Source organism: Anolis sagrei, chromosome 6 (assembly GCF_037176765.1).
Source record: "Anolis sagrei isolate rAnoSag1 chromosome 6, rAnoSag1.mat, whole genome shotgun sequence".
In the NCBI taxonomy this organism is placed as follows: domain Eukaryota; kingdom Metazoa; phylum Chordata; class Lepidosauria; order Squamata; family Dactyloidae; genus Anolis; species Anolis sagrei.
Genome location: NC_090026.1, coordinates 128,812,220 through 128,838,168, shown reverse-complemented (window position 1 = coordinate 128,838,168; position 25,949 = coordinate 128,812,220). Strand labels below are relative to the sequence as shown.

The following is a 25,949-nucleotide window of genomic DNA, read 5'->3' as shown; positions in this document are numbered from 1 at the left end:
TTCGGAGAGCTTCTGTTCAACCATCTCAAAGCTTCCTGCTTGAACGGTGGTGGCACGATCGTCAGCATAGATGAAACTCTCTGTCCCTTCTGGCAGTGACTGGTCATGTGTGTAAATGTTGAACATGGATGGAGCAAGCACGCTCCCTGTGACTTGCAGCATCCCACTCTCCTAATGGAACAGAACAAATAGACTGCCAGAGTTGGGGCATGCCTAATGTCCTTGGGGAGCGAGTTCCAGAGTCGAGGGGCCACCACCGAGAAGGTCATCCTCAGAGTTCGGGATGCTTGTCTGTTCTTAAAGTGAAAAGCACATGTCTGTGTTTTGGATGGATTAGGGATCAGCTGGTTTTCCTGTAGTAGGCAGGAAGAGCACCTAGAACTTCAGAGAACTTCTGTTCAACACAAGGAAGATGCCACACTAAGTTTGCACATGACCTCTGTTTAGTGCTAATTGACTGACATTTTAAAAAATATGTGTGTTTTGCTTCTGTGAGTATGTTTCCAGAAGTTGAAAATGGGACAGAATACTTGGAATTTATTTCTGGTTAGATAAGGCGATAATAATAAACATGTTCATGCCAAGGCAAAAATATTTTTCTATTAGTTTTGTAGAAATTTGAGAAGAGTATTGTTATAGTATACAACATCCAGCAAAGCAGGGGTTGGATTGACTTCCTGACCCTCTGGATTCTTGTTTTGTAAAATTCCTTGCCCCACTGAACTTTTTTAATTGGCCTTTGAAGTCAGAAATTAACTGCAAATTTGTGACAAACGGAAGTCAGATATGTTTATGTGTGAATGCCCTCTGTTTCCTTGTGTTCCTGAACAGCCTCCAAGTGTCAGATCGATTAATCTTATTATGATTTTTAGACCAGCGCGGGCCTACAAATGAATTCTTGAAGATCAAAAAATGGTCAGTTTCGTTCCTTTTTGGCTGGCCTCTTCCTTTTGGAGCCGTTGCCTGACTCACTCATTTCCAAGCAGGAACATTTGTTAGAATGTGATGTAACAAAAAAAAAATTCTTAGCTTCGGTTCGCTTTCTGTAAAATGAGAATAACAGAGACCTCTGAGGGTTGTTAGTAGCAAACCTTCCCATCTCTGTTTGGCTGAGCAGTTCGTTTTGACGTCCCATGCTAAAAGCAGTTTTTATACCTTGTTCATGGAATGAATTAGTTCTAAGAAAATTACACCGAGACTATTGGGACGAAGGGAATGAATCGCTCCTGAGAGGAAGAGAGGAAGCTGTTACAGGAAGGTTCTGAAATCATTAGGGATGAAATATATATTAGGATGATAACAATATAAATGGGAATATTATTTATTTATTTATTTATCGAGTCAGGAGTATTATTTATTTATTTATTTATTTATTTATTGAGTCAGGACAGGGCCCTTTCTGTGGTGGCCCCTCGGCTTTGGAATGCCCTCCCCATAGAGGTGAGATCAGCCCCTTCGCTGATGGTATTTCGAAAAAGGTTGAAGACATGGATGTTTAAACAAGCATTCGATTAATCTGGTGCAACAAAACTGATGAACAAGGATTGGTTAATCACAGACGACGAAATTGGATTGTGACTACAATTAAGAGATGCATTGGATTATTATTGGTGGCCCAATAATATTGTGTATTGTGTATGTGTTTTTATGCTTTTTAATGGAATATTGCTGCTTGTCGTTGTGTTGTAAACCGCGTTGAGTCGCCGATTTAGGCTGAGAAACGGCGGTATATAAGCACAGTAATAATAATAATAATAATAACCAGACAGTTGTATTACATTTTTAACAAAACAAACAAACAGACAGACAAAACACAAAGTTTGCAAGCTTAGTAGTTGATTAAATGTCCTTTGACCAGTATCTGGCCACTTGAGTGCCTCTGGTGTTGTTGCAAGAAGGTCCTCCCTTGTGCATGTGGCAGGGCTCAGGTTGCATTGCAGCAGGTGGTCTGTGGTTGGCTCTTCTCCACACTCGCATGTCGTGGATTCCACTTTGTAGCCCCAGTTCTTAAGGTTGGCTCTGCATGTCGTGGTGCCAGAGCGCAGTCTGTTCAACATCTTCCAAATCGCCCAGTCTTGGGGAGTCTCTCATTCGGTATCAGCCATTGGTTGAGGTTCTAGGTCTGAGCCTGCCACTTTTGGACTCTCGCTTACTGGGGTGTTCCAGCAAGTGTCTCTGTAGATCGTAGAAAACTATGTCTTGATTTAAGTCATTGACGTGCTGGCTGATACCCAAACAAGGGATGAGCTGGAGATGTCTCTGCCTTGGTCCTTTCACTATTGGCTGCTACTTCCCGGTGGATGTCAGGCGGTGCAATACCGGCTAGACAGTGTAGTTTCTCCAGTGGTGTAGGGTGTAGGGTGCAGACACCCCGTGATAATGCAGCATTTCACATTAAGAGCCACATCCACTGTTTTGAGTGAAGGGCATACATTGGGTTGTTAGGTGTCTTGGGTCCAAATTTGGTGTCAATTCATCCAGTGGTTTTTGAGTTATGTTAATCCCACAAACAAACAAACATTACATTTTTATTTATATAAATAATATTATAGTTTCTATAATATGGGAATGAAGCTTTGCCAGGACAGCATTTGCTGAATGACAATATATGCTTTGCCCGTTATTCAGCCCACTTTGTGTATCTCTTCCGGATAGGTTGCTATCAGAACTTGAATCTCCATCTTGGTGGCCTTTTGGTAACAAACTGTTGAAGGGGCCGCCGGAAGGGGCCAAGCCGAAGGAAGCCCCAGCAGTGCCTGCCTCTCCAAACAAGGACGGAGTGATCATGCAGATCCCTGTTATTATCACTGAACGGACAGACTCCAACGTCAAACCAGGCAAACTCGCCCTCCTGGCTTCCGGACTTGAGATCAGCGACTCCCATTCCCAACTCCTTCACCGGTTTGACAAGAAGGACGTCGATGACGTCAAAATCCACACGCCGTATGAGATCAGCATCCGGCAGAGGTTCATCGGGAAGCCGGACATTAGCTATCGGCTGTTGTCTGCAAAGATGCCGGAAGCCATCCCCGTCTTGGAAATGCAGTTCAGCAAGAAAATACAGTTCATGGAGGATGCTTTGGGGTTTGTTCGGGCAAGGAAGGGTCAGCAGGAAGAAGGAGGCACATCCATCTGGCAAGCAGGTAAGGCGTAGAACCGTGGTGCTCAACCTGTGGGTCCCCAGGTGTTTCTGCCTCCAACTCCCAGAAATCTCAGCCAGTTTACCAGCTGTTAGGATTTAATGTATTGTCGAAGGCTTTCATGGCTGGAATCACTAGGTTCTTGTGGGATTTTTCGGGCTATAGAGCCATGTTTTAGAGGCATTTCTCCTGACGGTTCGGCTGCATCTATGGCAAGCATCCTCAGAGATAGTGAGGTATGTTGGAATTAGGACAATGGGTTTATATATCTGTGGAATGGCTGGGGTGGGGCAAAGAGCTCTTCTCTGCTGGAGCTAGGTGTGAATGTTTCAACTGACCACCTTCATTAGCATTTGAAGGCCTGGCTGAACCTGGGAAAATCTTTTGTTGAGAGGTGTTAAGATGTGCCTGGTTGTTTCCTTTCTGCTGTTTTGCTGTTGTAATTTTAGAGTTTTTTAATACTGGTAGCCAGATTTTGTTCATTTTCATGGTCTCTTCCTTTCTGTTGGACTCAAACAATGATGGATCTGGACCAAACTCTACATGAATACTCAATATGCCCAAATGTGAATACCAGTGGAGTTTGGGGAAAATAGAATCTTGACATTTGGGAGTTGTAGTTGCTGGGATTTATAGTTCACCTACAATCAAAGAGCATTCTGAACCCCATCAATGATAGAATTGAACCAAACTTGGCACACAGTTCTCCCATGACCAACAGAAAATACTGGAAGGGTTTGGTGGGCAGTGTCCTTTGGTTTTGGAGTTGTAGTTCACCTACATCCAGAGATCACTGTGGACTCAAACAATGATGGATCTGGACCAAATTCTACACTAATACTCAATATGCCCAAATGTGAACACTGGTGGAGTTTGGAGAAAATAGAATCTTGACATTTGGGAGTTGTAGTTTCTGGGATTTATAGTTCACCTACAATCATAGAGCATTCTGAACCCCACCAACGATAGAATTGGGCCAAACCTCCCACACAGAACCCCCATGTGGGCCACAGCAATGCGTGGCAGGGGACGGCTAGTATATATTAAAAAGTTCGCCAAGTTAAAATCGTTGTCCCGAATTGATCCATTGCGATCAAATCAAATCTTGTCTTTACCAGTAAATCGGTCTATTCTGCAAACGCTTGATCCCATAGCCAGGGTTTAGGTTTCTTCCAGAAGGTAAGGAGAGAGGGAGCAGATCTGACATCATTAGGGAGGTCGTTCCACAGGCAAAGGGCCACCACGGAGAAGGCCCTGTCGCTCTCCACCAAACGTAACTGATGGCGGTGGGACCAAGAGCAGAGCCTCCCTGGATGATCTTAAGGTCCTTGGTGGTTTGTAGAGAGAGATATGTTTGAACAGGTAAACTGGGCCGGAACCATTTAGGGCTTTATAGACTAAAACCAGCACTTTGAATTGCTCTCGGAAGCGAATAGGCAGCCAGTGGAGCTGGCGTAGCAAGGGAGTTGTGCGCTCCTTGTACCTTGCTTCTGTGAGCAACCTGGCTGCCAAGCATTGGACTAGCTGGAGCTTCCAGGCAGTCTTCAAAGGCAACCCCACATAGAGTTCATTGCAGTAGACTATACGGGATGCAACCAGAGTGTGGACCACTGTGGCCAAATCAGACCTCCCAAGATTTCTGGGAGTTGAAGGCCAAAACATCTGAAGACCCACAGGTTGAGAACCACTGGGTTAGAAGAAAGTGACCATTAAGATGGCATGTTTATCCACAATGCTGAGCACGTTCAAATGATTTTAATCAATTTATAGTGAGCACATGTATAAAATGCTTTAGAACAGGGGTCCACAAACTTTTTAAACGGAGGGCCAGGTCACAGTCCCTCAAACTGTTGGAGGGCTGGATTATAATTAAAAAAAACATGAATGAATTCCTATGCACACTGCACATATCTTATTTGTAGTTCAAAAACACTTTAAAACACTACAATAATTTAAATGAAGAACAATATTAACAAATATAAACTTATTAGTATTTCAACGGGAAGTGTGGACCTTCTTTTGGCTGGTGAGATAGGCTTGTTGTTGTTTTGTGCTTTCAAGTCGTTTCAGACTCAGGTTGACCCTGAGCGAGGGCCGGGTAAATGACCTTGGAGGGCCATATCAGACCCCCGGGCCTTAGTTTGAGGACCCCTGCTTTAGAACATTCAGGGCACTTCACACACATTGTCTCTTTTGACTTGTTAAAAGTAGGTCTTATTGCATCCCCTTACAAATGATTTTGTGACAGCAGCAACATCTGACTGAAGGATTTTTGGATTTTATAACAGGCAAGTGCAATCATAAAGAAATGTCTTGTGGTCATTCCCTTATTATTACGGCAAAAGGATTGTAGGTGAAAGGGAAGGACTGTTGGGTTGTTCATAAGTCAGCTTTGGGGGAGGCCCATCAGATATGCTCTTTACTTGCTTAAAGGTAAAGGTAAAGAGTTTACCCAGACGTTGTCTAGTCATGTCCAGCTCTGGGGGGGTGGTGCTCATCTCCATGTCTAATCCGAAGAGCCAGTGTTGTTCATAGACAAAGTATGGATTGTCAATGTCGCAGTCCCAGGTGACAGCAGGATTGCAGAGAAACAACTGGAAAAGCTGACACAATATGAGGATTTAAAATTCAAACTGCAAAGACTCTGGCACAAACCAGTAAAAGGTGGTCCCAGTGGTGATTGGCACACTGGGTTCAGTGCCTAAAGACCTTGGCCTGCACTTCAACACAATCGGCGCTGGCGGAATTACCAACTGCAGAAAGCCACCTTACTGGGATCTGCACACATTATTTGCAGATACATCACACAGTCCTAAACACTTGGGAAGTGTCCGATGTGTGATCCAATACAACAGCCAGCAGAGTGTCTGCTGTGGACTCATCTTGTGTTTCAAATAATAATAATATTGGATCCGATGTATAATAATAATAATAATAATAATAATAATAATAATAATAATGGATCTGATGTGTGATCCAATACAACAGCCAGCAGAGTGTCTGCTGTGGACTCATCTTGTGTTTCAAATAATAATAATATTGGATCCGATGTATAATAATAATAATAATAATAATAATAATAATAATAATAATAATGGATCTGATGTGTGATCCAATATAACAGCCAGCAGAGTGTCTGCTGTGGACTCATCTTGTAGTGTTTCAAATAATAATAATAATAATAATAATAATAATAATAATAATAATAAGCAGACTGTGCAAGGAAGCTGATGAAACCATGGATCATATCCTTAGCTGCTGCAAGAAAATCGCACAGATGGACTACAAACAGAGGCACAACTATGTGGCCCAAATGAACATTAGAACTTACGTCACAAGTATCACCTTGCCAGTTGTAAAGAATTGGTGGGATCATAAACCTGGAAAGGTAGTGGAAAATGAACACGCAAAAATACTGTGGGACTTCCAAATCCAGGCGGACAAAGTTTTGGAACACAATACACCAGATGTCATGATTGTGGAAAAGAAAAAAGTTTGGATTATTGATGTCGCCATTCCAGGTGACAGTCGCATTGAGGAAAAACAACAGGAAAAACTCAGCCGCTATCAAGACCTCAAAATCAAATTGCAAAGGCTCTGGCATAAACCAGTACAGGTGGTTCAGCATATATATCTAGTTTGCTGTGACATACTGCGTTTTTGTGTCAGTAAAATAATAATAATAATAAATCTTTATTTATATTCTCCTTTTCTTCCTCATGGGACCCAGCTTACAACATATTAAAATTGTGTAAACAACAATACAAATACATCGATGATAAGTATAAAACATCATAAAATAGACAGTTAGAAACAACAATAATGTACATTCACATGGGGGACACCTGGCTCGAGAGCAGTATGTTTGAAAAAGATCTTGGAGTCCTCATGGACAACAAGTTAAACATGAGCCAATAATGTGATGCGGTGGCAAAAAAAAGCCAATGGGATGTTGACCTGCATCAAGAGGAGCCTAGTGTCTAGGTCCAGGGAAGTACTGCTCCCCATGCTCTATTCCGCTTTGGTTAGACCACACCTGGAATATTGTGTCCAATTCTGGGCACCACAATTCAAGAGAGATATTGACAAGCTGGAAGGTGTCCAGAAGAGGGTGACTAAAATGATCAGGGGTCTGGAGAACAAGCCCTATGAGGAGCGGCTCAAGGAGCTGGGCATGTTTAGTCTGAAGAAGAGAAGGCTGAGAGGAGATATGATAGCCATGTATAAATATGTGAGAGGAAGCCACAGGGAGGAGGGAGCAAGCTTGTTTACTGCTTCCCTGGAGAATAGGACATGGAACAATGGCTTCAAACTACAAGAAAAGAGATTCCATCTGAACACGAGGAAGAACTTCCTGACTGTGAGAGCCATTCAGCAGTGGAACTCTCTGCCCCGGAGTGTGGTGGAGGCTCCTTCTTTGGAAGCTTTTAAACAGAGGCTGGATGGCCATCTGTCAGGGGTGCTTTGAATGCAATATTCCTGCTTCTTGGCAGAATGGGGTTGGACTGGATGGCCCATGAGGTCTCTTCCAACTCTATGATTCTTGATTACCTCCCATATAGTCAGCCTGGAGGACTTAGAAGTTGACCTTAGAATCTCACTGAAGGACCTAAAGGTTCTTAGAGAGGTATTCCCTCAGTTTTTTCCCTAGTTTCCAGTTCATTCAATTTTTTTCTTGGGAGGGGGGGGGCTCCTATGCCCCTGACCCAAGTGAATGTGAAAGGCTGACTGTACATTCATTGTCCCACATGCCCAATATACAAATCTTCCATAAATGTATGACACCCACAAGATTGTGGCTTGTGTATTGATTTCTCTGCTTTTGGCGTCAACATTTCCTTAATTATTTTGCAAAAGTAATGGATGGAATTCCCTAGCATTGATACCGCAAATGCACAATGTGCACATTCCATCGTAAAGTTTGAGCAGTGAAGCATAACAGCCGGACTCTTTCCATTCTCTAAAGTGGGCGAAAAGATGTTGCTCTTGCGCATACTCTGTCCAAGGCCCATGAAACTCGACCATGGAGTCACCGGCCTGCCTGCTAGGAAGCCTGTTCTGGGGTACCTCACGCTATAATTAGATTTCAGCAGGGATTAAAACGTTCCCTTGTTGACCAGCCGCCGAGGTCCGGCACTCGGAAAAGCTTGTTAATTTTCAAGGAAATAACTGCTCGGCACCTGGCTGTAAAATGTCAGCGTTAACAACCCCGAGGAAAAACAACTCGCAGGTTCTTACGCACTGAGTTGCGTCCTGGTAAAGCATGGCTGAGTTCAGCTCTTGGTGTGACAGCGACCAGCATATGGAAAGATTGCTTTTCTGGCTCATGGTTGTACTTTAACATCTGACTCAGTGAGCTGAAGACATGTGTGCTGTCCTGCCCATTCTCTGGTGTTATTGTGGTTTAAGTGAGAAATGTCAATCACAGAAAGAGATGGAAATTTTGACTTTTGCAGTGTTCCACTAATCGCTCCAGGCAACTCATTCTGAAAGTCCATCCGCCACTGACATTGCGTGGCCGCTAGATGGCACTCGCCCTCCACACCTTTGAGCTTTTTCCATAACGGTTCATCATTCCTTTAAAAATCATTTTTATTAAAAATCACAACAAAAATATGATTAGACAGGATATATATATATATATATATATATATATATATATATATATTTACTTCATTTGTATACCGCTCTTCTCAGCCCTTAGGCGACTCAGAGTGGTTAACAGCAACAGTTTCGGTATACACAATACAAGATCATTGGGCATTTAAAAGCAATAGCATAACAAGTTGATTAAACAGTAAACATCAATACGACAATACATCAGTATAACAAATCCATCAGATCTCATCAATGGAATCAGAATCCTGTCTCGTTATCCATTATTCCATGTTCCACTAATCAATCAATTGCACTGCTTAGTCAAATGCCTGTTCAAACAGCCAGGTCTTCATTTTCCTCTGGAATGCCAGTAAGGAGGGGGCTGATCTGATATCTGCAAGAAGGGCGTTCCACAGCCGAGTGGCCACCACTGAGAAGGCCCTGTCTCTCATCCCCACCAGGCGTGCTTGTGAAGCCGACGGGACCGAGAGCAGGGCCTCCCCAGACGATCTTAATGTCCTAACTGGTTCATAGGAGGAGATAAGTTCAGACAGGTAGATCGGACCAGAACTGTTTCGGGCTTTAAAGGCTAAAGCCAGCACTTTGAATTGTGCCAGGTAGCAAATTGGCAGCCAGTGGAGCTGGCGCAACAGAGGAGTTGTATGCTCCCTGAGTGCCGCTCCTGTTAGCATCTTGGCTGCCGATAGTTGGACCATTTGAAGCTTCTGAGCAGTCTTCAGAGGCAACCCCACGTAGAGAGCGTTGCTGTAGTCTATACGGGATGTGACTAGGTACGGGCGCAGCTGGCGCACAACTTTTCATTGTGCAAATGCTTCCCTGGTCACCGCTGAAACCTGGGGTTCCAGGCTCAGCGATGAATCCAAGATCACACCCAAGCTGTGAACCTGCGTCTTCAGGGGGGAGTGTGACCCCATCCAACACAGGCTGTAACCCTATACCCTGTTCGGCCTTGCGACTGACCAGGAGTACCTCTGTCTTGTCTGGATTCAATTTCAATTTGTTTGCCCTCATCCAGACCGTTACAGCGGCCAAACACCGGTTCAGGACCTGGACAGCCTCCGAACAGACACATTTTAGATGACATACTTTGATCATCTATATTTAACCTACTGTGACTATAACACTACATCTGCGTACCTAGTAAAATAACACACACAGAAACACAAACCTATCAGACAAACCCTAATCCTACAAAGATCACTCACCATCCGATGGTTTTATTTCTTACTAGCTGTCCCCTGCCACGCGTTGCTGTGGCCCACGTGGGGGTTCTGTGTGGGAGGTTTGGCCCAATTCTATCGTTGGTGGGGTCTGGAATGCTCTGTGATTGTAGGTGACCTATACATCCCAGCAACTACAACTCCCAAATGTCAAGGCTCTATTTTCCCCAAACTGCACCAGTGTTCAAATTTGGGCATATGGAGTATTCATGTAGAGTTTGGTCCAGATCCATCATTGTTTGAGTCCACAGTGCTCTCTGGATGTAGGTGAACTACAACTCCAAAACTCAAGGTCAATGCCCACCAAACCCTTCTAGTGTTTTCTGTTGGTCATGGGAGTTCTGTGTGCCATATTTGGTTCAATTCCATAATCGGTGGAGTTCAGAATGGTCTTTGATTGTAGGTGAACTGTAAATCCCAGCAACTACATCTCCCAAATGACAAAATAACAAAAAATTGAGTGGAGAACATACATTGGGTTGTTAGGTGTATCGTATCCAAATTTGGTGCCAATTGACCCAGTGGTTTTTGAGTTCTGTGAATACCACAAACAAACATTACATTTTTATTTATATAGACTAGCTGTCCCCTGCCATGTGTTGCTGTGGCCCAGTCTGTGTATATGTGCTTTGTGTGCGTGTATATGTGTATATCAGTGGTTCTCAACTTTGCTAATGCCGTGACCCCTAAATACAATTCCTCATGTTGTAGTGACCCCCAACCATAAAATTATTTTCATTGCTCCCTTATAACTGCAATTTTGCTACTGTTACAAATCGTAATGTAAATATCTGATATGCAGGATGTGCTTTCATTGTTACAAATTCAATATAATTAAGGCATCGTGATTAATCAGAAAAAATATGTTTGGGGGAATATGGAAACCAGATGATGGGATTTGCAGTACCTTCAACCGATTCAGCTCTGACTTCCACAGGCCACTGAGACCTTCAAAAATTACAGATCTGGACCAAACCTGGCACAGAACTATTAGAGGGGGTTGGGAGGAATTGACAATGATTTAGGGGAGATGTAGTTCACAAGTTAAACATGAGCCAAAAATGTGATGTGGCGGCAAAAAAAGCCAATGGGATTTTGGCCTGCATCAATAGGAGCATAGTGTCTAGATCTAGAGAAGTCATGCTCCCCATGCTCTATTCCGCTTTGGTTAGACCACACCTGGAATATTGTGTCCAATTCTGGGCACCACAGTTCAAGAGAGATATTGACAAGCTGGAATGTGTCCAGAGGAGGGCGACTAAAATGATCGAGAGTCTGGAGAACAAGCCCCATGAGGAGCGGCTTAAGGAGCTGGGCATGTTTAGCCTGAAGAAGAGAAGGCTGAGAGGAGATATGATAGCCATGTATAAATATGTGAGAGGAAGCCACAGGGAGGAGGAGGGAGCAAGCTTGTTTTCTGCTTCCCTGGAGACTAAGACGCGGAACAATGGCTTCAAACTACAAGAGAGGAGATTCCATCTGAACATGAGGAAGAACTTCCTGAATGTGAGAGCCATTCAGCAGGGGAACTCTCTGCCCGGAGTGTGGTGGAGGCTCCTTCTTTGGAAGCTTTTAAGCAGAGGCTGGATGGCCATCTGTCAGGGGTGATTTGAATGCAATATTCCTGCTTCTTGGCAGAATGGGGTTGGACTGGATGGCCCATGAGGTCTCTTCCAACTCTTTGATTCTATGATTCTATGTTTGTGTCTTTTTATATATCTCCATATTTCTACTCTCTCTTTCGAAAACCGAACTGTCTACAGGGTCAGGATGCTGTTAGTCACTATTGCCTATCATTTTTATTAGTCCACGCAGCAGGGAAATATTTCTGACAGTTTTAAATCTTGTACATTTACGGAAACGCACTAAAGGTAATCCTTCAAAGCCCTCATTGAGTTGCAGCGCAGATAAACATTCTTGCAGTGTATGTGTGTGTGTGTTGTAGTAGAGTCTGTTGGATTACTCGAGAGCAGGAGTCAGACGAGGAACGTCAGAGACGTCCAGGGTGGGAGAAAGAACAGACATATATAAACCCAAATTTCCTAGTTCCAACAGACCTCACAACCTCTGAGGATGCCTGCCATAGATGCAGCCGAAACGTCAGGAGAGAATGCTTCTAGAACATGGCCATAGAGCCCAAAAAACCTACAACAACCCAGTGATTCCAGCCATGGAAGCCTTTAACAGTACAGTCTGCTTCAAGCTAGTGCTCCATGACATAACTAAGACTGGTCTGAAGAGGGTTTGCCCTTTGCTAGCCAACTTCCCTTGCACCGGATTCATTTCTACACCTGCTTCTCACTTTGGGCCACTTTAAGAAACACAAACAGTTCAGACCTTGGATTACAACTCCTATTTATTTATTTATCGTGTCAGGGCAACCAGTCGATTATATTACATTTCTAACATAACAAAGCAAACAAACAGACAAAATACAAATTTTGTGAGTTTGGTAGTTGATTAAATGTCCTTTGACCAATATATGGCCCCTTGGAGTGCTTCTGGTGTTGCCGCAAGAAGGTCCTCCCTTGTGCATGTGGCAGGGCTCAGGTTGCATCACAGCAGGTGGTCAGTGGTTTGCTCTTCTCCGCACTCGCATGTCGAGGATTCCATTTTGTAGCCCCATTTCTGAAGGTTGGCTCTGCATCTCGTGGTGCCAGAGCGCAGTCTGTTCAGTGCCTTCCAAATCGCCCAGTCTTCTGTGTGCCCAGGGGGGAGTCTCTCATTTGGTATCACCCACGGATTGAGGTTCTGGGTTTGAGCCTGCCACTTTTGGACTCTCGCTTGCTGAGGTGTTCCAGCGAGTGTCTCTGTAGATCTTAGAAAACTATTTCTAGATTTAAGTCATTGGCATGCTGGCTGATACCCAAACAGGGGATGAGCTGGAGATGTCTCTGCCTTGGTCCTTTCACTACTGGCTGCTACTTCTTACCAGATGTCAGGTGGTGCAATACCGGCTAAGCAGTTTAATTTTTCCAGTGTGTAGGGCACAGACACCCTGTGATAATGTGGCATGTCTCATTAAGAGCTTCATCCACTGTTTTAGTGTGGTGAGATGTGTTCCACACTGGGCATGCATACTCAGCAGCAGAGTAGCACAGCACAAGGGCAAATGTCTTCACTGTGTCTGGTTGTGATCCCCAGGTTGTGCCAGTCAGCTTTCGTATGATATTGTTTCTAGCACCCACTTTTTGCTTGATGTTCAGGCAGTGCTTCTTGTAGGTCAGGGCACAGTCCAGAGTGACTCCCAGGTATTTGGGTGCGCTGCAATGCTCCAGTGGGATTCCTTCCCAGGTGATCTCAGAGCTCGGGATGCTTGTCTGTTCTTGAGATGAAAGGCACATGTCTGTGTTTTAGATGGGTTGAGTATCAGCTGGTTTTCCCTGTAATAGGCAGTGAGAGCACCTAGAGCTTCGGAGAGCTTCTGTTCTACCATCTCAAAGCTCCCTGCTTGAGCAGTAATGGCACGATCATCAGCATAGATGAAACTCTGTCCCTTCTGGCAGTGGCTGGTCATATTACAACTCCTAGCATGTGCGCAGATAAGATGTATCTTGTGCATGAGCTGTGGAAGTGCCCAACGTTAGACTTGTACCGGCAATTTGGTTCTCCAAGCGAAGGCAGATAGTTCCAGACAAAGTTCAGTGTGTGCTGGCATGAATGCTGGCCTTGTCGAAAAGCAGCCCGGGATCTCTGCTCAGGAGCTAACGCTGTGATAACCGAATAATTCCAGGGGATTAAGAGTTTGCAGTAATTACTCCTGCGGGGATTTAGAGGCTTGTATTTTTAGCTTTAGCTTTTGTGTCTGCCTTTTACATTAAGTAACACAATCCAGAGCAGTAGACCAGGCCCTGTCATAGGGCCAGACGTTTTGGCACGGATCCTTCCAAGCCCCAAGCGAGCTTCGGCTTCCTGCGACGTCCTTCCTGGCCCCGTGCCCCACAGCTGTCGGCCAGGCTATTGGGTTATGCTATGGGCTGTACCGTTGGGCAGTGGCTGCTTCCTACCAGAATGGTTGTCTCTTTTGACCCCCCTCCTCTGAAGACCCTCGGCAAGGAGGGGCCGGGTGCTCTGGGCATTTCAAGAACGAGATACGCCTCTTTCCCTCCCGCTAAACGCCCGCAACAGCCTGCATTGCAAATAATGGGCTTTAACTGCCACACTTAGCCGGTATCGGATGCCGTGGCCACCGGAGCCGGGGCTTTAAATAAACCCACAGGTGCCTCGCTGTTTCGGGAGTCGCCATCCGCATGCAACCGCGGTGATTTGCCGCCATCCAGTCCGGTTCCTCCTTCCCAGGTCGGTTGGCTGGCTGTATTGGCAGGTGGTTTCCAAGGGACCCGCAGCCTGTCTAAATGGATTGATGGGCACTGCAGAGAGTCAGGGAAGGCAGTCTGCATTGACGCTTCCAGAGAAGTAATGCAGCTTTCTGAATTAGCATGGAAAGGGAAGTTTGCAGCTGCAGTCGTCTGCTCGGAATTCAAGCCTCCATCAGCAGACACCAACAGGAGACTTGGGCAGGCAAGGAGGAAAGGGCTTATTTATTGTATTGTTATTATTATTTATTTATTTATTTACTGCGCTTATATACCGCAATTCTCAGCCCAAGGGCGACTCATTGCGGTGTACAACATAGAAAAACAGGTGCAAAATACAAAACATAGTGTAAAATAATCCACAATTCAACATTATCAGAAACATCTCATCAAAACATCAACATTGCTACAAGGCCATTCCGAGTCGTCTCGTCGTCAAATCCCCAATCCGATATCATTTCCGTTGTTCCGTTCCTATGGTCAAATTACCAGTTATTGCACTTCTTGATCAAATGCCTTCTGAAATAGCCAGGTCTTTAACTTCCTGCAGAATATCAGCAGGGAGGGGGCTAGCCTGATGTCCAGGGGAAGGGTGTTCCACAGCCGAGGAGCCACCACCGAGAAGGCCCTATCCTTCGTCCCCGCCACCATCTCCCCAAGGGACTCGGAGCAGCTTACATGAGGCCAAGCCCAACAACACATCAAAAACAAGCAATAATAAAATAACAAGCAATAAACAATACAATTAATATAACTCACAAGTAGACAATAACACACAAGAATTTAAAAAAACCTATGGCTCGGCCAAATGTAATAGTTAAAACTTTAAAAATAAATGCTGGACATGAACAGAGGATGCATCTATTTGGAGGGTTTTAAATAAAAAGTAAAGAGCAACCCAATGGGTAATTAAATTGCTTCTCAGAGTATTTGCAGAGGATTGGGACTGAGAACATGGTCTCACCAGATGATCTTAACCTCCGAGGAGGATCATAGAGGGAGAGATGTTTGGACAGATATGCTGTTTAGGGCTTTATAGGCCAAAGCCAGCACTGGCACCCAGTGGAGTTGGCATAACAGAGGGGTTGTGTGCTACCTATACACCGCTGCATTGAGCAACTTGGCTGCTGCCCGTTGGACCAATTGGAGCTTCTGAACTGCCTCCAAAGGCAACGCCACATAGAGCGTATTGCAGTAATCTATACGGGATGTAAGCAGAATGTGGACCATTGTGGCCAAGTATGACTTCCCAAGTTTTAGTTGAGCGAAAATTCGCCAAAAGCTGTGTTTCCAGGGTCAGCGATGAGTCCAGGATCACTCCCAAGCTGTGAACCTGCATCTTCAGGGGGAGTGTAATCCCGTCTAACACAGGCTGTAACCTTATGCCCTGTTCGGCCTTGCAACTGACCAGGAGGACCTCTGTCTTGTCTGGATTCAGTTTCAATTTGTTCGCCCTCATTCAGACCATCACAGCAGCCAAGCACCGGTTCAGGACCTGGACAGCCTGAAATTGTAAGCCAGGCTCACCTGTTAATACTTTGGAACCACATCTTTTGCTTATTATAGATTATTCAGCGGATTCCCCTCTTTCTTACATTCTTCACCCCCCTTCTTCTTACTATCTAGCCTCAACACATCAGTCCTGTCTCACCTCCTTAATTTTACCTCTCTGTTGAGAGTATTATTTTATATCTCACTTTTATTCCAACATGCAGCATAGCTAATGGCATCAATTGCTCCATCGCTTTATTGGTATCCAACCAAAATGGGACCCAGGGTGGCCTGCAGAATAGCAGAAATATAAGTAAAGTCTTAAAGCCATACAAAATGTTAAACTGCTTGTTAAATTTTAAAACATATAGTCAGCTAGTTTAAAAGCCTCGCTCTCTTTGTCTAATTCTGTTACCATTTTATTTTATTTTATTTTATTATTTATTTTATTTTATTTTATTTTATTTTATTGTCTGGTTGCTCCTCACACGATAAATAAATAAAACCATTTTATCATGTTCTTTATTGTGATTTTGTTATTTTATTTTACTATGTTATTACTAAATATTTTGTGTGATGTTATTGTTTTTGTTTATTTGTTTTTGCTTTATTGTAATTTCTTTTGATCTTGGCCTCATGTTAGCTGCCCTGAGTCCCTTCGGGGAGATGGTGGTGGGGTATAAATAAAGTTTATTATTATTATTATTATTATTATTATTATTAAAAACCAAAATAGAAAAACCATTATATGAAACAATTCCCCAAAGAAGTAGGGAGGTAGCCTAGTCTCCCTGTTAAGCCTCCTAGCAGCAGCCATGGAGAAGGACCTCCATCGATGATCTTGAGAGTTTGGGCATGCTCATATGAGATATTTATCTTTCTATCTATCTCATGCATGGGCAAACTTCAGCCCTCCGGGTGTTTTGAACTTCAACTCCCACAATTCCTAACAGCCAGTAGGCTGTTAGGAATTGTGGGAGTTGAAGCCCAGAACACCTGGAGGGCCAAAGTTTGCCCATGCCTGATATATAAGTCAAGGTAAAGGTTTCCCCAGACATTAAGTCTAGTCGTGTCTGACTCTGGAGTGTGGTGCTCATCTCCATTTCTAAGCCAAAGAGCCGGCGTTGCACACGGACACCTCCAAGGTCATGTGGCCACTGGCATGACTGCATGGAGTACCGTTACCTTCCCACCAAAGTGGGACCTATTGATCTTCTTGTCCTTGCAAATTTATGAACTGCTAGGTTGGCAGAAGCTGGGGCTAACAGCGGGAGCTCACCCTGCTTCCCAGATTCGAACTACCAACCTTTTGGTCAGCAAGCAGTTTAACTCAAAGATATTCTTTCAGTTTAAAACAATATGATTTTTTAAAAAATTTCCAGTTCTTCCATTTGGGGAGAGGGCTGCTATTCTCATGACCCAAGTGAATGTGAAAGGCTGACTGTACATTCATTGCCCCACATGCCCAATGTACAAACACATATATAATAGATCTTCCATAAATGTATGACACCTACAAGATTGTGGCTTGTGCATTGTTTTCGCTGCTTTTGATGTCAACGTGTCATACTTGCATGATTTGAACTGCTAGGTTAGCAGAAGCTGGGCCTAACAGTGGGAGCTCAACCTGCTCCTTGGAATTCATCCTCCAACCTTTCTGTCAGCATGTTCAGCAGCTCAGCAGTTTAACCCACTGCACCACCTGATATATAGTTAACCACAACTTCATTTACCCACATTTGAAAAAAAAACCTAACATTTTCTAGGTCCTCTAGAACAATTCAGTGGTGTGCCTTCTCTGGATATTGATCATAAGAGTCATGCAGGAGGGTGTAGAAATGCTAGGAGAAGTGTGGCTGTGTTTGAAGACCAAACTGATTCAAATGCACTGAATATTTTTCCATTCCATTCTAAAAAGTGGCACATCCCAACCTGCTATCTTCTTCTTTTTCTTGTAGCAACAGGACTAATAGGAAGCATGGTGCACGCCGGACCCACACCATCCTCCTCTCGGGGTGCAGGAGGCAGCCAGCAGGCCCAGGTGCAGAAGCAAGAGCAGGTTGTTTCGGAGGCTGAAGCTCAGGAAATGAGACAGGTATGCCAAGGGCCCAGAGGTTCTTCTTCCACCAAAGGTTTTTTTTCCCACAGGATTGTTTGTTCGTTTGTTTGAACATTTGTCTTAAGGGGTCATATGATAGTGTATGATATAACTACCTTGAACAGTCTGAAATATACCTCCCTTTTTTCCCAGTGTGTTTACTGACTCGCATAGGTGTCATTGCTGTTTGTAGCAATATATAGAACACAGATATCTATTACTATTCTGCTTTGGTTAGACCACACCTGGAATATTGTGTCCAATTCTGGGCACCACAATTCAGGAGAGATATTGACAAGCTGGAATGTGTCCAGAGGAGAGCGACTAAAATGATCAAGGGTCTGGAGAACAAGCCCTATGAGGAGCGGCTTAAGGAGCTGGGCATGTTTAGCCTAAAGAAGAGAAGGCTGAGAGGGCATATGATAGCCATGTATAAATATGTGAGAGGAAGCCACAGGGAGGAGGGAGCAAGCTTGTTTTCTGCTTCCCTGGAGACTAGGATGCAATGGAACAACGGCTTCAAACTACAAGAGAGGAGATTCCATCTGAACATATGGAAGAACTTCCTGACTGTGAGAGCCGTTCAGCAGTGGAACTCTCTGCCCCAGAGTGTGGTGAAGGCTCCTTCTTTGGAAGCTTTTAAACAGAGGTTGGATGGCCATCTGTCAGGGGTGATTTGAATGCAATATTCCTGCTTCTTGGCAGAATGGGGTTGGACTGGATGGCCCATGAGGTCTCTTCCAACTCTTTGATTCTATGATTCTATGATTCTACATGCAGGTCTCCTTTCCCACAAATTTCATAGAGCTTTCTTATGCAAACAAGACTCAGAGGTGGGTTTTCCAGTTCTTTCCTCTGAAAGAGAGCCTCCAGCTGAAGTAGGGCTCCTTGATGGTCCCCCATCCAAGTTTGAACCAGAACTGACACTGCTTCAGTTCCAAGATCTGGTGTCTTTTGGATATTTAGACCTAGAATATAGGTAGTAGGAATAGTTAGGTACCGTCGGAATCTTCATAATTCAGAATAAAGTTGGAAAAATTGCCTTTTCGAAGCGATTTTGAAGTTTTTAAGGAAACCAGAATTCCCTTTACCCTTCCGAAGCTTTTTCCACCACTTCTGTTACGACTCATGAAGTGAGTTGGAAATGATTCAGCTTTTCCCTGTGGAGATTCCACCTGAACATGAGGAAGAACTTCCTGACTGTGAGAGCCATTCAGCAGTGGAACTCTCTGCCTTGGAGTGTGGTGGAGGCTCCTTCTTTGGAAGCTTTTAAACAGAGGCTGGATGGCCATCTGCCAGGGGTGATTTGAATGTAATATTCCTGCTTCTTGGCAGGTGGTTGGACTGGATGGCCCATGAGGTCTCTTCCAACTCTATGATTCTCGTCCCTGGCCTCAGGTCAAGCCAGAGAAGCCAGTTTTAAACCGGAGAGGGAAGGAATTTCCTCCACTTACTTTTCCCCACTTCTGGATTAAACCAACTACTTTCAAAGTAAAGACCACCCAATGAAACAGGAAATAACACTTTCAAATTATTAACAAAAGGATTCAGAAGTCTCAGAAGTTTTGAAAAGTTTTGAACATTTTTTTTCTGTGTAAATCGGAATTGACTTTAGAATTGAACCATCAGTACCCCCTACATCCGAAACTAGTTTTGAACCATTTTAAACCGCTGAACTGCTGAACTTGCTGACAGAAAGGTCAGCGGTTTAAATCCGGGGAATGAGGTGAGGTCCCACTATTAGCCCCAACGTCTGCCAACCTAGCAGTTCAAAAACATGCAAATGGGAGTATATCAATAGGTACCACTCCAGCGGGAAGGTAACAGTGCTCCATGCAATCATGCTGACCTTGGAGGTGTCTACGGACAACGCCGGCTCTTTGACTTAGAAATGGAGATGAGCACCACCACTGAGAGTCGGACACAACTAGACTTAATTTCAGGGGAAACCTTTACCTTTTATTTGCATATATGTACATCATGAGGTTGAGCTTCCGCTGTCAGCCCTAGCTTCTGCCAACCTAGCAGTTCGAAAACATGCAAATGTGAGTAGATCAATAGGTACCGCTCCGGCGGGAAGGTAATGGCGCTCCATGCAGTCATGCTGGCCACATGACCTTGGAGGTGTCTACGGACAACGCTGGCTCTTCGGCTTAGAAATGGAGATGAGCACCACACCCCAGAGTCAGACATGACTGGACTTAATGTCAGGGGACTACCTTTACCTTTTACATCATGAGGTACCCTGGTAAAGAGAACCAAGTCTAAACACAAACTTTGTTTATGTTACATATATACACGCAGCCTGACGACCATTTTAATAAACATTTTAAATAAACGTGTGCATGAAACAAAGTTTGTGTACACTGAACCGTCAGAAAGCAGAGGTGTCTCTGTCTTAGCCACTCATGTAACAATTACAGATTTTGGAGCAATTCTAGATAAGGAATGCTGAACTTGTTCCTTGGTTTGCTTTTGGAGTCAGGACAGGAAAACATGTGCGGGTGGCTGAAAGACACGGAGGGCTTGCCCCCCGTCGAAGGTGCATGGCTCTGAAGGAGCAACTGCCCACCTGTTCAGTGCCCTCATGGTCAGAGTGTTAACTTACCAGCGGCAATGCGATGCCAGGAAATGAGGAGAGCTGCCCAGGGGGACACTTGGGGTGAGTGCTGAGTGGTGCTGTCCCTCCTTGCCTCGTTTTAGCATCCACATGCGCAGCTGTCGATTGAGCCATTGTGGCAAGAGCCCCACTTTACATGTTGACAGCTCTGAACATTACCTTGGCCTTGTTCCCACTGCTGCAGAGACAGATCGTAAGGGCGCAGAAGGGAAATTGCCTTCTGGTAGAACCGCATGACGCTGTCTCAAGAGATGCGGTGTGAAGGAAGGGACTCTACCACAGACAGTTAGTCCGCTGAGTAACCCTTATCTAAAGTGTTTGGACCCAAAGGTGTCCTGTATTTCAGATTTTTGGGGGATTTTGGAATATTTCCAGGACCTCAGGACCAACCTGCCCAAGGAGATGATGGCCTTCCCGGACTTAATAGTAGTAGTAGTAATAATAATAATAATAATAATAATAATAATAATAATAATAATAATTGTTCATTCGTTCAGTCGTCTCTGACTCTTCGTGACCTCTTGGACCAGCCCACGCCAGAGCTCCCTGTCGGCCGTCACCACCCCCAGCTCCCTCAAGGTCAGTCCGGTCACTTCAAGGATGCCATCCATCCATCTTGCCCTTGGTCGGCCCCTCTTCCTTTTTCCTTCCACTTTCCCCAGCATCATTCCCTTCTCTAGGCTTTGCTGTCTCCTCATGATGTGGCCAAAGTACTTCAACTTTGTCTCTAGTATCTTTCCCTCCAGTGAGCAGTTGGGCTTTATTTCCTGGAGGATGGACTGGTTGGATCTTCTCGCAGTCCGAGGCACTCTCAGAACTTTCCTCCAGCACCACAGCTCAAAAGCATCTCTCTTCCTTCGCTCAGCCTTCCCTAAGGTCCAGCTCTCACATCCGTAGGTTACTACAGGGAATACCATGGCTTTGACTAGGCGGATCTTTGTTGCCAGTCTGATGTCTCTACTCTACTCTTATAATAATAATAATAATAATACTTTATTTGTACCCCGCTACCATCTCCCCAAGGGACTCGGTGTGGCTTACATGAGGCCGAGCCCAGAGCACATCAATAAAACGAAGGCAATAACAAAATAATCAATACAAAACACTAAAATAAATCTCATAAACAAAAATAAAAAGTAAACAATAAACAATAACAATAACATACAAGCATTTAAAAACCTGTGGCCAGGCCAAATGTAAGAATTTAAAATTTAAATAATAATGCTGGGCATGAACAAGGTAGGGTATAACTAGGATAGGGTTTTCAAAGAAAGATGAGGGCGCGCAGGCAATCCTAAATCAATGTTAAAGTGCATTTGAGGACATATTGCTAAGAGTTTTCCTTATTCTGGGAAGGCACACTCGAACAACCACGTTTTCAGGCTCCTCCTAAAGACTGCCAGCGTTGGGGCATGTCTGATGTCCTTGGGAAGTGAGTTCCAGAGTCAGGGGGCCACCACCGAAAAGGCCCTCTCCCTCGTCCCCACCAATCGCGCCTGCAAAGGAGGTGGGAGTGCGAGCGCGAGCAGGGCCTCTCCAGATGATCGAAGAGATCGTGTGGATTTGTACACAGAACTTCCCCTTTGAGCCCCCCTTGCCTTCCTTCTTGCATCACTCCGCTGTCCTGGACTACCTGCAGCACTACACAGAGATCTTCCACATCCAAGAACACATCCGGGTCAGAGAGCGAGGGAAGGGGAGGGGGCCTTGGGAGACAGAGGGAAGGCAATGAGAGGGAGGGAGGGGAGCCCTAGGGGCCACTTTGAGTCCTCTTGCAGGGTATAAATAAACATCAACATCATAAATGACATGGAAAAAAGGAGATTCCACCTGAACATGAGGAAGAATATCCTGGCCATCAGAAGAGCTGTTCAACAGTGCCTCAGAGTCCAGTAGAGGCTTCTCTGGAGGCTTTTAAACAGGAGGGATCAGGAGGGATCTGATAGTATTTTTCTGCTTGTCCAAAGGGAGTTGGACTGAATGCTCCCTGTGGTCCCTTACAATACTAGGATTCCATTATTATTATTATTTGAAACACAACAAGACAAGTCCACAGCAGACAAGATCACTCTGCTGGCTGTTGCATTGAATCACACATTGGACACTTCCCAAGTGTCTAGAACTGTGTGACGTATCGGTGAATAATGCGTGCAGATCCCAGTAAGGTGGCCTTTTGCAGCTGGCAAGCGGTGATTTTGTCAGCGCCGATTGTGTTTAAGTGCAGGCCAAGGTCTTTAAGCACTGCATCCAGTGTGCCGATCACCACTGGGACCACTTTTACTAGCTTGTGCCAGAGTCTTTGCAGTTCGATCTTTATATCATATCATGCCAGCTTTTCCAGTTGTTTCTCTGCAATCCTGCTGTCACCTGGGATTGCGACATCGACAATCCATACTTTGTCTTTTAACATGATTGTGAGGTCAGGAGTCTTGTGTTCCAAAACTCTGTCTGTCTGAATTCAGAAGTCCCAGAGGAGTTTGACGTGTTCATTCTCTGTAACTTTTTCCACTTTGTGATCCCACCAGTTCTTTGTTGCAGGCAGATGGTATTTGTGGCACAAGTTCCAATGAATCATCTGAGCAATGGTGTGCCTCTGCTTGTAGCCTGTCTGCACGATCTTCTTGCATTATTATTATTATTATTATTATTATTATTATTATTGGGTTGCTGTGAGTTTTCTGGGCTGACTGGCCATGTTCCAGAAGCATTCTCTCCTGACGTTTCACCCACATCTGGCCACATTCACTCTTGCTTCAGGCAGACAAGAGTTCTTTCTCCCACCCTGGACATTATTCCACATGGATTTAAATCCCACTTGCCTAGTTTCCAACAGACCTCACAACCTCTGAGGATGCCCACCATGACAATTCTGACGATTAAATCCTTCAACATTATTATTATTATTATTATTATTATTATTATTATTATATAGCATGTGATATCTTGGAGATGGGATCAAAGTTGAGTTTCCCTTATCCAAAGAGTTTGGGCCCAAAGGTGTCCTCCATTTCATATTTTTGGGGATTTTGGAATATTTACATCTATAGCATGAGATATCTTGGAGATGGGATCAAAGACTGAACAATAAATTCATTTGTGCTTAATATATTGTTTATTATGTTATTGTTTTAATTGTTTTTAATTGTTTTTATGATGTTTAGCATCAAATTTTTGCTATTGTTAACCGCTTTGAGTCACCTAAGGGCTGAGAAAAGCGGTATACAAATGAAGTAAATAAATAAATAAGTAATAAATATACACTTATATATGTAAAGTCATATAATGGGAAAAGACCACAAGGGGCATCCAATTCAACTCCATTTTGTCAGGAATGGAGACACAATTGAAACCCTCCTGACAGATAACCATTCAGCCTATGTTAAAAAATACTGACAAACAGATCTTCTTTCAGGAAGTTTTTCCCAATGTTTGCTTGGAATCTCTTCCCGTAGCTTGAATTCATTGCCGCGTGTCCTAATCTCCCTCCTCAATATGACAGTATGACACATAGCCTGGAGGAAAATGTATACCGAATATGTTTTAATATTTCTGTGCATGTGACAAAGGGGTTGGACGTTGAATTGTCTCAAAATGTGGACAATTTTTGATTCTGGAATATTTTGGAATTCCAGATAAGAGATAGCCTGTGTTGTGACACTTCGGAGGAGCTCCTGGATCTGCAATTTTGGAAACGGCATTCAGCCATCCTCTGTATCATTAGCTCTGGAGGGGCGTCTAGCTTTGCCAGGATGTCAGCTTTGACTTGACATTTCCAGCGAAGGCTCGGTATTCTGGGGTTGCGTCGGTGGCATTCACTTAGCTCATCCGCAAATTTAGGGAAGGGGCCCCTATTGAGTTTCTGTGGTTGTCTACCAATTACCCAGAGCTGACATAATGTCAGGGAAGGCGGGAGGAGATGGGATAATATTAGCTTAAGGCCTGCGGTGGGAGAAAGAAGGGAGCGCTCTTGTTTGCTAGCCTTGGTTTGGCAGCGTGCGCCCAGGGTGCTCTTGTTTCCGCTCGGAGAAGCTGTCTTCTGCCAAAGGACTGCTGCTGTCTCATCGGCAGGCCATCGAGACTTGGGAGCGGCAAACCTCCCCTGTAACCAGGGCCTTGGTGTTTCTCTGGTGGCCCCGGTAACATGCGCCAGGATGCTCTTGTGGCAAGCCACGCATGGAACAGACAGTTCCGTAAGCGGTTTGACAGTCTCCCTGCTGGCGCAATCAGGAGTGCGGGGGCACTTGGGATGGGAAAAGTCCCCTTGGCTTTGCGAGGAGAAAGCTGGTTGGGGAAATACCTAGTAACATCGCCCAGTTTCAAACCTTCCATTTTTGGGCAAGGTGATTGAACGGACAGTGGCGGGGCAGCAATTCTTAGATGAGACTGCGGGTTTGGACTCCTTTCAATCAGGCTTTCTCTCAGGTCATGGGACAGAGACTGTCTTGGTAGCTATTACTGATGAAATTCATCGTCAGTTAGACCGAGGCGGATCAGCGCTATTGGTACTCTTGGACCTCACAGCTGCATTCAACACCGTGGACCATGACTTGCTGATTCATCGATTGGCTATGTCTGGTGGACGAGGTTTAGCCCTGAAATGGTTCAATTTGTTCCTCCGGGACCAGAGACAGAGGGTGGAGTGGTTAGGCCAAAGCTCGGAGAGCTCTTGTCTTTGGTGTGGAGTGAGTTCCCCAGGGTGCAATCTTCTCGCCTCTGCTATTTAACATTTACGTCCGGCCACTTGCTGGAATGGTGCGGAGCTTTGGCATAGAGTGCTACCAGTATGCAGATGATACCCAGCTACTCTTGCGTCTCGAACCTGGGACAATTGCAATTCCTGAGAATTTTAGGCTGTGTTTGGAAGCAGTGGTGTGTTGGCGGCAAGCGAGCAGACTCAAAGTGAATCCTGCAAAAACTGAGATCCTCTGGCCCGGCCAGCCGCCAGAATTAATCCAGTCTCTGCCTGATTTCGATGAGGAAGCTCTGGTTCCATCTGCCACTGTTAAATGCCTTGGGGTTGTGTTGGACTCATCGCTGACGATGGAGGCCCAGATCACTGCCATAAGAAAGCAGGCCTTTTTTCATCTTCGCCAGGCAAGGAAATTGGCATCCTACCTTTCGGTAGAAGCATTGGCAACAGTAATCCACGCAACAGTCACCACGAGGTTGGACTATTGCAACGCCTTATATGCCGGCCTTCCGAAGACAACAACCCAGAAGATTCGGATGGTCCAAAATGCAGCGGCCAGGCTGCTAGCGGGATCATCTGTAAGTTCCCATATCACACCAATTCTGAAACAACTGCATTGGCTACCAATAGAACATCGGATCTCTTACAAGATACTGATCCTGACATTTAGAGCCCAAAATGGCCAAGGACCTTTATATCTTAGGGACCGCCTCATTCCTTTTCTCCATCAGTGGTCACCTCGATCCACCCAGGAA

General features: G+C 44.7%; 1 protein-coding gene across 2 annotated transcripts in view; it reads left to right on the top strand.

The window, feature by feature from the left end:
* The window catches only part of SNAP47 (synaptosome associated protein 47), a 55,902-nt gene that overhangs the window by 19,380 nt on the left and 10,573 nt on the right, over window positions 1–25,949 (top strand). For both annotated transcript variants that reach the window (XM_067470404.1, XM_067470403.1), the window contains exons 3-4: window positions 2,656–3,143; window positions 17,745–17,881. In XM_067470404.1, coding sequence (XP_067326505.1) covers window positions 2,656–3,143; window positions 17,745–17,881 — 625 coding nt within the window. The remainder of the gene's footprint in view (window positions 1–2,655; window positions 3,144–17,744; window positions 17,882–25,949) is intronic.